We start from the raw sequence: 12,865 nt of genomic DNA, 5'->3' as shown, positions 1-12,865 counted from the left end.
TAAAATCCCCCTAATTTGAATCAAATCACCCAGAGAAAATACTTGACAAATCTTCCAACCCAAAAAAATCCCATGAACGGAAATAACAAATCACAAAAAAATCCTTCGATCATTCCCGTCATTTTTTACAAGAACGGAGTACCCTCTCTTTTAAGAAATGCGAAAAGAAAATTTGTTTTTTCGCGTACGTACTCACGCATTTGTTTATGTATTTATAATTTATTTACCTCGTTCTGCTAAGTAGTTTTGCAAAGAAATCTGCACACGAGTAACTTCCTTGTTTTTCCAATGTGTCTATTTTCTCATCAGATGGAATGCCATCAGATGATGACGAAAGAGGTGATTAAATTTTACTATTATTATTTTTGTTATTTTTTTATCATTTTCATCATATTCATAAGATCTCTAATAGGTTTAATTGATCTTTGAAGTGTGTTTCTCTTAGTTTCAATTAATGATCCCATTTTGTATCTAACCTGGCAAAGTTACCATTACATGCACACTTCTAATTATAAACTGCTTTCAGAAGTCTTCCTTGCCAAATCCCTATATATAAACCCTTGTAAATCATTTTCATTCAGAAAACCCTGAAGATGGAGGCAGAGGCTGAGGCCATGGCGGTGGCCATGGCTGTGGCCGTAATGGCAGAGTTCAAAGTTAGTAATTACCAAAAATAATATTTGGAAAACATATACATATACTCGATACCATGATGTATAGGTGGCACAATTTATGACAAATGAGATTTGACCACTGACAAAAAAACAGCAAATTTATTGTAATAGTTATTAATTGATTAACACTAAAAATACACAACTGTGGTATAGAATAACAATTGAATAATTTACGAACAGTTTGGCTGATTGCTGAAAAATAACCAACGTAACAGTGAGTGGCTTTGATTTTCAGACACAAGAAGTTAAACCCAGTCTGCCTCCATGTTTTTGAATAAATTCATACTACACATTAATTTTTGAATAAATTCATACACACATTTTTACCCTATATATTTATTCATTTGCGCCATTTTTATCATTCGTTAAAGGCTGCAGTTTGGCAGCTGAAAGCTTAAATTTTAACAAATTTTTAACCAGAGAACGTTTCAAAAACATTTTACTTAACTGTAATTATTATTATTATTTGTTTTTTTATTTTGTTTGCAGAGAAATGCTTCAGGTGCAAGGGCATAGGTCATTTATACATAGGCTGCCCGACCCCCTTTTTCAACAGGCGCAGACCCACTGGTGGTTTAGTACGTTGGGGTCATGGTGGGCGTGGTGCAGGCGGCCAAGGTGGTGCCCACCATCAAATAACTTTGCAGTTTTTTTTAAGTGAATACATAATCCTTTAATTTCCTTTCATTCATTTTTGTTTGCCAATTTTAAAGTTGGAGCACTGATTTAAAAGATTACCACCAGATTACATTAAAAAATTTTTGAACTGTATCCGTACAGTCAAAGCTCTCTTAACAGACACTCTGTAAGCGGACAGCTCTACTTAATAATAATAATAATAATATGGCCGCCTTGTTTGAAACCCCGTTTTAACTCCCATACAAACGCTGTATTTTTACATTCTTGTAAGCGGACATTCCCGTAAGCGGCCGCGGACACTTTCCCAGATTACGACTAAAACTTTTTCTTTAATTTTAAGCTCCTGTAAGCGGACAACCCGAAGAAAATCCTATAAAAACCTCAGTCGGTTCTTGTTTTTATTAATCAACTTCACATCGCTGTTCATCGCAATGATTTTACAGTAATTACAGTACCATATTCAGTGTTTGTTTTGTCGTAATCCACGTCCGTCCAGTTATTGTTAGCTGGACATGCTCACATAAGCGGTCATATATCCCCTACACCTATAGTGGCTGTGTGCGAGAACCATTCTCGTAAGCGACCAGCTCCAGTTACCGACACTTTTTTCGCGTCCCAAGGGTGTCTGCTTATGAGGGCTTCGACTGTAGTTGTTTCCTATCATTCATTCTGGTTCGCCAATTTAAAAGTTTGAACGCTGATTTAAAAGATTACCACCAGATTACATTACAATTGTTTTGAAGTGTAGTTCTTTCCTTGCATTCATTCTTGTTCGTTGATTTAAAAGTTCAAACACTGATTTAAAAGATTACCGCCAGATTACATTACAATTTTTTTGAATTGTATATTTTCTTTCATTATTCTTGTTTGTCGATTTAAAAGTTCGAACACTGATTTAAAAGATTACCATCAGATTACATTATAATTGTTTTGAAGTGTATACGTAGTTCTTTCCTATCATTCATTATTTTGTTCGCCGATTTAAAAGTTAGAACACTGATTTAAAAGATTACCATCAGATTACATTACAATTGTTTTGAAGCTTTTAAAAGTAAGTGAACTTTCAACAATTTGCTACTGTTACAGTTTCTGTCATTGTTAGTTATCTTAATATTTATTTAAGTTTTGTTTTAAAGATTAAGTTGTTTCTCGAAAAATTAAATCATTCGATAATTATGCATTTAACATTTTGACACGACTGATATGAACAAATTGGAGCAGTTCACTCAAGAGCAGCTTTAGGCGAAAGAGGAAATGTTAAATAATCTAAAACAAATAGTTGGGCAGCTGCAAAAAGAAATTGATGGCTACAAAGAACAGGAATTTTCTCTGGAAAATTTCAAGGATGACAATGCAGCAATACAGTTTTACACTGGGTTTCTTAATTATAAGGCCCTGGTAACAGTGCATGATTACCTTGAGCCAAAAGTGGTCTAGCTACAATACTGGGGTCACAAAAATGTACAAGACTCAATACCATACCAGGGGGAAGCGAAAAAGAAACCAGGCCCCAAGAGACAATTAAGTTCTTTAACTGAACTGTTTGTTGCCCTTGCGAGTTTAAGGGTAGGTCTTTTTGTTAGAGATATTGCTGACAGATTTGGAATTTCTGCAGCACATTTTAGTAAGATATTCTGTGCATGGATTGATTTCTTGTATCTTGAGTTGCAGTAGTTATTTCCTTTCCCTTCCCAGGAAGCGGTGCAAAGAAACATGCCATGACTATTTGCCCTGTACCATACTACTTGTGTTATTATTGACTGCTCAGAGGTTTTTGTGGAGGTTCCATCCTCAATGTTGCCCCAGTCAAAGGCCTGGTCCAACTACAAACATCATAACACATTCAAAGTGTTAGTTGGAATTTCCCCCAATGGTCAAGTGATTTTTGTTTCAAAGTTGTGGGGTGGTAGGGTTTCAGATAAGTGCATAACAGAAAAGTCTAGGTTTCTACAATATCTTAAGCCTGGGAATAATGTCATATGGCTGATCGTGGTTTTGGAATCACAAATATTTTACCACCAGGTATTGGCCTTTATATTGGCCAAGGTTCCAGGGCCCAACTTACAGCTGAGGAAATGACTAACACCGGTCAAAATCAATGGCAAAGTTAACAATTGTGCAGATTGTGGGGGTCAACTCAGGGATGGACTGGACCCATACCGCCCTTGACAAGAACTTGTGTTTAAGTCATAAATAACACAATAATTACATCTGGATCAAGAGCCAGAAGTATTGGGAGAAAACGTTTGACAATAAACATTTTCACATTTTTACCCCTGGAACTATGATTTACGTTGCTCCTGAAGCACTTGCTGCAAATCAAACAGTCAGGGTTAGGTACAGTCTGCCATGTTTTAATTAGATTATTTGTACAGTAGAAACAAAATAAATGAGCGATTTCCTTGAAGAAGTATTGCAGAATTCCACTTGTATTGTGCTGGAAACAATAGTATTTGCATTTTGGTTGTTTTACCTGTTTACATACTGCGTTTTTCTTTTATTATAGGGATAGAGTACAATTTAGATAGCATCGTTAACAAATGGAAAAAGCTTAAACAGCAATATAAACAGCATCTTGACAAAAAAAGTGGCACCAAACGTTGAAAAAATGTTTTTTGATGAAATGGATCAAAAATGTGGTCACAGGGATACATATTTTCCTGCATGTCTAATTGATTGAGGTTTTTTATGAAATACAGGTATAGTATTTTTTATTTTGCGTGGGGTGGGAGGGGCCTGTACGTCTATCAAATTTACATGTTCTGTAAAACAACCTAGAAACCAAAGCTTAAAAGTCATTTTCTTTTCTTTAGCCTCCAGTTACTAATCATTACTAATTTGGGTGATTCCCTTAGTAGTGTAATACTGACAAAAGTAGAACCACTGTTCATATCGTGTAATCATGGAAAGTTATAACAGATGCAACTGAGAAACCATGAAAACCTTGGTTTGTTGTGTTTCTCCTGTTTATTGCTTTGGTGTAATTTTTTCTTTCCCCTTTTATGTAAGATTTAGAAAGTGGAACAGGTGACGATGAGAGTAATACCACTGTTGAAACAAGTTATGACGTTAGAGTTCATGATGAAGATTTAAGCAGCAATACAAACGAAGAAGTTGGTCAGGGATGTAGTGAGATTGCTAAACGCAAACTGGAGCTGCAAGTGGAGGAAGTGAAACCTGATATTTAAGAAAAGCAACGGTTGCCAAGAAAGGAAAAGGAAAGAAAAAAAAAAAATTTATGTTAAAGAAAATTTAAAAAAGATGAGAAAAAGAGAAGGGAAAGATGGTGAAGTTGGAAAAAAAAGGAAAAAAAAAAAAGATGGAGCAAGACATATAATTAAATCCAAGGTTGTGTTCTGGTTCTTACGAGATTCCATCTAAGCACAAAATTGTTTCTACTAAAACCCTTCTTGAAACACAGAAAACAATCAGGGATCAACAACAGCAGAAAAGGACGGAGGTACAAATCAAAAACTGTGGTATGGCCGCTAAACTATTACTGTCGCTCAATGCGTCATATGCTTGGAATTTAGATTTCTCTTTATCAGCTTTTTATCAGACTCTATTACCTTCTATTTGTAGCTTTAAGCGTTGTCAAACAAAGCATCTTGTTCCATTCCTATATCAAAAAAGCCAATGATTAAAAAGAGCAAGATAGCTATCACAGAGCTTGCTATTTTTGTCAGCCATGTTAGTTCATGTTGTACTTCAGACTACATCTGGTAACAAGTAACAGTAGCTCAGTTCCTGGAGCGTGGTAAATAATTTCACAACCTCATACCAGTCTTACACGGTGAACATATTGGGATAGAAGGATAATGGACAGAAGGATAGACTGTTGTAAATTGGTTAGCTTTTGTTGTGGAAAGGACTAAAAAAATATCTTTTACATTTTTGCTGAACACCTACTGAGAAAAATTCTGAGTGAAAACGACCCTCATATAATTCTTAGTTATTTTTTTGCAACTTTCACATCTCGTGTATATATATGCATGGAACCCAAGCATGAGCCACAACCATTTTGTTAAAAAATAGATGGAGACAACAGTGATGTGAGCACTGATAGAGATTTTGAGAGGAGGGCTCACGCAAAGAAAAAACTTCACAGAGGGGAGAAGGGGAAGAGGGTAAGTACAACAGTTTGTCAATTCTTTGTTAAGCTTTGTTGTAAAGAAAGGAAACAAAAATACACCCAACAGTCAAACAGATCCGATGCACAGATATTTTAAGTCTCCTCTATGTCTTTATGTAGCGATAGCCATGCACAAAGGACTATTGCTGCTTATGTGTTCCTCCATATTATTAAAGGAAAGAATAATAGCTGCCTCAACGGGCTAAAAACTGCACAAATTTAATCCAAAAAAATTAATCAAAATTTAATGATAGTTTTATTTGTTTTATACATATATGTACAGACAAAAGACAAGGAAGAGAGAAGAGAAGGAGACTCCACTATTTGTCAGACTCTTTCTGTGGGTGTTGAGAATTTAAAAAATCGCCTGCTTAAAACAAAGTCTGAAAACGCATCAAATGTCATGAGCCTGACTCATTCAAAAGGATCTGTGAGGAATGTAACGCAGGTGAAACATTCAACGCTATCTACGGTAACCAGTTGTTTCGCCAACGTGCCAGTTTGCCAAAGGTCGGTTTACTAACATTCCATATTGATGTGCGTTTAATATATCAACTGCAGTATATTGCAAAAACTCTACAAGACTCTAACTAAAGTACTGAAGCAATTGGGAGTGAAAACACTGAACATTTCTCGTTCTTAAGGTGGTACTTACCAGTCTGGGGCCAAAAACTAACCTATCCTTATTTTTGGTTCAATGAATCTTCATAACTACCATTGTTTACTGTTAAAGTTTGAAGGCAAACTGAGCAAAGGTTTCTGAGAAATGAAAGGTTGATTTTCGTTGTCAAGAGCGCCATATTTGCGCGCCATATTGGATTTGCAGTCGCAGAAAGCGCACAGCGGAACTTACGAGCATGCGCTGTTATATTTTGGCCGTGGGGGTTCGCGTGAGGTTGATTGCAGGAGCCAGACTTCAACTGAAAGTAAGTGTAGTTGCTGAAGTATATTATTTTGCTTTTTTACAAATTCACATGCTCGTTTTAACGATACAAGTGAGTTTATTGTCTATGGCAACGTTTACTGGTAGCATTAACAAAATCATTTCTTTCTTTCAAGAAATGGCTGAAAATAACAGTGCAATCCAATCGCTGGAAGAGGCAGCAAGAAAGTTCAGGTAAAAAACGTCTCCGACGTTATGCAGTAGAAGAACATTTAATTGTTCCATTGGATATATCTGCTTCAAATCCTAATGAACATTACTCATTTCTTTTAGCTGTGATCTTCCTCAATCACTCGTCAGACTGCTATGCGATGCACGAACAATGTCCGGCAAAACGACCGACAAAGATGTGCGGGCATACATCTATAAAACGATGTACTCGTTCTTGGCGGTGAGTAAACTTGTTTTTTTATTCCAGTGTGTTCAAACATTTGATTTTATGGAGGTTTCCAACGAATGTATTCAAAGAGATAGATAAGAACTCTTAAATCAAGCATAATTGTTCCAGTGAAATATGGAATGGATGCCCAAGGTGTGAATTTCCCCAACAACATCGTCCACGTGGTCGAACAAATTTGTATAGGTCTGACATTTCACTGGCAGCACAAGCGCAAAAAGAAGAATTCTAACAAACAGTGTTATAAAACCGTGGAACAAAATTCAAACCAGTAATTACCTTTCTTTTGCTTGGGCTTATATGGCTTTGTGAATTACTGTTTCTGCATGCTTCCACTAACTTGCACTAGTCGCTGAAGTGAAATAGGAAATGCTTAGCGATGTAAACAGCCCGAAATATGTCTGTGTTTTCAATATTCCAATAAGAATTCCCGAACAATTGTAACAATATCACCTTTGTCAAATAAAAAAAGGCAGTTCCCCTCTCAAATAAGAAATGTTGAGCTCCATTTGGGTGGACTGATCTATTGCTGGACATCACATTTATACAATGCGTGTTTTCTTTCAGCATGAAATTGGCATTGGAGGCGGCTCGTCCCTAATTTATCCCCCCGAGGTGGTTGCCACCATCAGGAAGCTTTACTCGGGGGATATTAAGGACTATCCCCCCAGAAGTGGCAAGGTAAAGAAAACTGACCATGTCTGAAGTTACAAATCAAACTCTATACATAAAGCATTCTTTTTTTTATCCTACAGCGAAAAAACTTCTATGAAGTTCAATTCAAAGAGCTTCTTGAGATCTACCACAAGAAGGACATGAGGGAGATGGCCAGGAGAGTCCGCAAATCCATTTCAGTAAGTATTCTTTGTAATTTGCTGCCACAGTCAGTCTTGTCTGGGATATCCCTACTGTGGATTGTGCTCCAGAAAATATCCAAACCCTACATGCTTTCCTTTAAAAATTTTGGCCTTTGAGATCCCCCACCCCCTCAGAATTTTCAATGACCTTCTATGGGGTGGGCATGGATATTTTCTTGAACTGCCCATTACCATTCTTGGTGGTGGGGCAGGGTGATGTACTGGCTCTTTGCTTCGTTATGGTAAAGAGCAGGCTATATTTTTACCCCAGAATCTGATTTCCTTATTCTTTCCTTTCTCTGTAGAATATGGGCACCAAAGACACAAGCACAAGCACAAGCAGTGAATCTTCATTGCCAGCAAAGAAGCAAAAAAAAAAACAATAATTCAAATTCAAAACTTGCATTTCAGAGTGATTTTCATCAGAATGAGTAAAAAGTAAGATATGATCACACAAATTCCATAGTTTTCTCTCTTTCACTACATTGACCAATTGTTAGAAGTTATTTAATGGTTCATAATTGTCTGTTTAAAGTCTAATGAAAATCACTCCATTGTTTTTAATTGTACAGAATCATAATGACTATTCAACCTTTACATTTTTGCAATTAATTTGTTCAAAAAGTAAGCCTCCAGTCAAAATTAATGTGTGTGTTTGTGGAATGAAGTAAATTTAGGTCAAAACTACTTCAACTTTGTTAGATTCACAATTTCTGTTACAGTTTGCAAAGTAAGCGAACTGCCCATTGGTGAACTGGTGAAACGACCGTAAACCCTATCTACAATGCCATGTAATCAACAAGACATTCAAAGAAACGGAAAGAACCAAATGAGAAACGCACAGTTGCAATATTAAATGTAATGACATTTGGCCTGTCACAAAAATGCAACGACTTTCAACAAACCACCGACAATTATTATTGAGGTCGGGCTGGCCAACAAATGTTTTTAATTTGGAAAGGGTATTGGGTATGTCCATGAGTGATCGAGAGTACCAGCTGATCAAAGTAAAACATTCCTTAGATCATTATTCTATCGTTAATAAGTAGATTGATACAGCTATTGCAGCTACAAAATGTTAATTGTTATTTACATCGACGATTACACAAACATCCACACGAAAAAAACGTTCCCTCCTAGGAAGGTCCAAGGTAACCAAGATGTGTTCTATTTTGTTGAAAAAATACAGCATTGAAGCAGTTAAAGTGATGGACAAAATACCAGTAAACGAACCTGAAGGAGTTTTAGTTCAAGATATAATTAAGACCATGTCATCGAAAAATCAAGTAAAACATTTATGCTTCTGCTCCTTTGTGCAGTGTCGCCAAGATGATGCACCCTGGATAACAAACAGCTTTTTCGATCCTTTGTATGAGCAAGACCGACTAACAACGCACCACTACGCAATCTAAACAAATGCACAAAATGGAAGGAACAATGCTCGTTGACTGTGTAGAACTTCCCCAAAGTTGTGAAGCTGACTTGAGGAAAACGATAGAAATCGTCATGGGGACAAGGATGAAGGAGTACTGTGTAAAATTCATTCTTGCACAGCCTGGAGACTGGCCAGCCCAGTTCTTCCCAGGACGAATTGTGTATTCCGTTAAAATGAACAGTACTGTCCACTCCAGTTTGGTCCCACTTTTGGGACCTCTCTGTGTTTCTCTGCACAACCGGGAATGCGCGTTTAAAGTGTTCCACAAAATTCTTCACTGAACAAAGTTACACAAAGTAAACAACTGGATCGCACATCAGATTCTGGGACACAAAATGTTTGAGTGTGCAAACAAGGTATGTGACCTCGCTGTTCATGGGGCATGCAACTCATGACTTTCTGGTAAGGATGACAGAATACCTCAACAGTAAAAAAAATTGACAAATCCAAGATATTGCAGATATCTATGGATGAGCCCAATGTTAACTGGAAATTTGTATGTTGCTGGATTAGCATAATGGCGGCAGGACACACGGAGACGAGCTCTGTAACGTTTATCACTTTAGTTAAAGTTTCCATCTTTATTTAAAATCTCACTAGACTGCTTTGAAATCATTTATTTTCTCATCCAGTATGAATGACCTTACATCCTCTGCAACTCACAATCCTTAAAATTTGTAAAGATGTTAAAAAATGTACAGTGAGGCAAATAGAGGTTACTGTGTTTACTATCCTTCGCTGTTGGTGTTTGAAAACATTTATCAAACTGTTGCTGTCTTTAGGTAGATGTCTACAGCTTTGGGAGAGCTACTTTGTGAAGCATGCATCAGAACATTACCGGACTCAGAAAGGCGAATGTACCAGATTTTGATGGTGCAAGACCGCCAGCTTCGGGCTCTCATACAGCACTGTGTTGAAAGAGAGCCTAAAGCAAGGCCAAGTATGAGTGAAAATATTAAACATCTTGAACATTTAGCTTAATGACGTCGCACATGATGTAACCATTAATTAAAATTGGAAACGTGTTGCAAAATGTTTGTGTAGTTACAGGTTGCAAGAATATTAAAATTTCGCAACTAATGCTTTTTCGAAGGTGATAGCGATATAAACCTATTTGACTGTGCATAATCTTATTTTTGCAGCATTAAATTATTATTGCAACATAGCGCATGCTTGCATTGTTAAGGTTACATCTTTAATATTGGACATGAACTAGTGGAAGTGTGTTAAAGTAAAGTAATAGTTTCACAGTGATCTTATCCATGTATGTACTTAATTTCTATTTTGTCTTCATAAGGCTTGATTGCGAAAGATAAGTTTTTGGTCAAAAATGGCTCAAAGCGTACTCATATGTCCTGCAACGCAGCAATACTGCTCCTGTTTGCTAGCACTAGCACAAGGCAACATAAAGTCACTACCAATGCCAGGAAGCTGCAACGCAACCACATAAATTTACTAGTGAATGTTGTACCACTTCATCAAGTGACTGGAGTCATTACATCTAATCCTGACACACCTCAAGCAGCTCCTATTACTTTCTTGCATCTGCCAACTCCAACTGCACCAGTGCTTAACCCAGCAATACCTTGTGCCTCTTAATAAAGTGAGCAACTTGATCAACCTGCACATGACAAGCAACTGAATTAAATACATCTGATCGTGACCCACAAACGAGATGCCTTGGAACAAACAGCCCTTCCTGATTCAATGTTTTCTAGCCTGCCATCTATTGCAGTGGAACCATCAATTCCTGATGAACCATCCACTACGTACCCACCACCCACTTCCCAGGAAAGAAAAACTATTGAACATACATGTACAATTGATTTTTTTTTGGGAAAAAGCAAATCGGCTATAAAGAAACTTTCAAATTGCTACTATTTCTTCTTGGAAACGGATGTTCTCTAGATTTGGTATGTCCGTGGATTCTTCTGGCGCAGTCCTGGGCACCTGCGAAGGCTAAAAAAGGTGCACGCCAAATTGACTTCATGTTGAACAACGTCGACAACAAAAGTAACATCTGGTTTTACTTTGATGTAGATTATCGTAGAATCCTGCATCTCAACGGGCTTCCAAAGATTGATAAGGAACGACGTTGTTCCTCCAAACAACAACTCCTTTAGAAGTTACCAATTGTATCAAAGTTTATGACCAACAATCATGTCTTAAAAAATAAATCAAAACTACATGTACTAGCCAATTGTAAAACTCAAATATTTTGTTACGAAACAAGCCTTGCCTTCTTTCAATTTTTTTTGCTTAATTCCACCTGTTGACCATAGAAGGCTTAATAAGATAAGAGGCATTTTTATAACAATGTAAGTGTTCCTCTGAAACTGCTTGATGTTTATAAATTAATTTATAAAGGTGTTGAATCGTACCTCTTCTTAGAAATTCACGACTGTCTTCTGGAGATTAACAGCTGTGTTCTGGTTCTGGAGAGTCCAACCAAACATAAACTTGTTTCCACTAAAACTCTTCTTGACTACAATAAGTGATCAACAACAGCCAAAAGGAGGAGATACAAATTAAAAACTGTGGTACAGCTGCTAAACATGCAAAAGGAAGAACTTGCACAAATAGCAAAAACAGTTTATCATGGTAGCAAGCATTATTTTCTCGCATCACTTGCACAGTCAGTTTATACTCAAAGTCTGATGTTTTGACTAACAATGATGAAGACTGGGATGGATCACTTTCCCTACAATTTTGACATTTATCGAACTGTTGTTGTCTTAAGGTAGATGTCTACAGCTTTGGAGTGCTACTTTGCATAGCATACATCAGAACATTACCGGACACAAAAAGGCGAAATTACCATATTTCAATGGTGCAAGACCGCTGACTTCGAGCTCTCATACGGCACTGTGAATGCATTCAACATCTTGAACATTTAGCTGAATGATGCCACGCAAATGAAATGTGTTGCAAAATGTTTGCATAGTTACAGGTTGCAAGAATATTAAAAATTTTGCAACTATTGCTTTTTCGAAGGTGATAGCGATATTAAGCTATAGGACTGTGCATAGCCTTATTGTGGCAGCATTAAAGTATTATTATAACATACCGCACGCTTGCAGTGTTCAGGTTACATCTTTAATATTGGACATGTGCTACTGGAAGTGTGTTAAAGTAAAGTAACAGTTTCACAGTGATCTCTTCCACTTAGAAACACAGTGTAAAAATAAGAGTCCGTGGTCTGTCTTTTCTTGTCTCGCCCCAAGCCCCTTCTCGTCCCTTGCCCTTCCGGTAGTTCAACCAGTTTGCTGGCATTCCTGATATAGCCGCGCACTCCTCGGACCCAAAGAGAAAAGACATACTACCAGTAGTCTAGGATAAAGGAGTACTGTGAAAAATTCATTCTTGCACAGCCTGGCGACTGTCCAGCCCAGTTCTTCCAGTTATAGATTCTAAAGCGATCGCGGACTTAAATTGATGTAGAGTTTCATTTAAAACACCCATTCCTTAGCATTTAGTTCATTTGAGTGTGTTTACTCAAAACTCTTAAAAGGTTAGATTTAAACGTACATGAGATTAAAACGCGTGTGCCTTAGCAATAAAACAGAAGCAGTATAATGAAAAAAATCTCACCTTCACTAGACACAAAATCTTTATTCAAGATGTGCTTGCCTTTATTGCATTGAAGCACATAAAACAGAAGAACAACAAAATCAGTTGTGAGCCTTTTGACAGCCAGTTAAATTTACATACCACTTTTTTAATCAACATCCCAGTGATTTACTCAAAACTCTTAAAAGGTTAGATTAAAACGATCGTGCCTTAGCAAT

General features: G+C 37.0%; 1 protein-coding gene across 2 annotated transcripts; it reads left to right on the top strand.

The window, feature by feature from the left end:
* Positions 1 to 5,734: 5,734 nt before the first annotated feature.
* Positions 5,735 to 11,941, top strand: LOC144652318 (uncharacterized). 2 transcript variants are annotated; one of them, XM_078512369.1, is made up of 4 exons: positions 5,735 to 5,893; positions 8,962 to 9,433; positions 9,860 to 10,017; positions 10,375 to 10,848. In XM_078512369.1, exons 3-4 carry the CDS (start codon positions 9,864 to 9,866, stop codon positions 10,674 to 10,676), a joined length of 456 nt encoding a protein of 151 aa, XP_078368495.1. In that variant the 5' UTR covers positions 5,735 to 5,893; positions 8,962 to 9,433; positions 9,860 to 9,863; the 3' UTR covers positions 10,677 to 10,848. The 2 variants fall into 2 exon arrangements, 1 of the variants encoding a protein (XP_078368495.1); XR_013570471.1 differs by lacking the exons at positions 9,860 to 10,017; positions 10,375 to 10,848 and adding an exon at positions 11,818 to 11,941.
* Positions 11,942 to 12,865: the final 924 nt, after the last annotated feature.

The sequence above is a fragment of the Oculina patagonica genome, chromosome 4 (genome assembly GCF_052425735.1).
Source record: "Oculina patagonica isolate OP01 chromosome 4, crgOcupat, whole genome shotgun sequence".
Taxonomy (NCBI): Eukaryota; Metazoa; Cnidaria; class Anthozoa; order Scleractinia; family Oculinidae; genus Oculina; species Oculina patagonica.
The sequence above is the reverse complement of the archived record's forward strand: the minus strand, read 5'-3'. Positions and strand labels throughout refer to the sequence as shown.

Bases quoted from the DNA above. Each gene is read 5' to 3' on its own strand.
- LOC144652318 (XM_078512369.1), top strand. From the start codon at position 9,864: ATGTCTACAGCTTTGGGAGAGCTACTTTGTGAAGCATGCATCAGAACA. The intron at 10,018-10,374 runs GTATGAGTGAAA...TGTCTTCATAAG, and splicing joins AGAGCCTAAAGCAAGGCCAA to GCTTGATTGCGAAAGATAAG.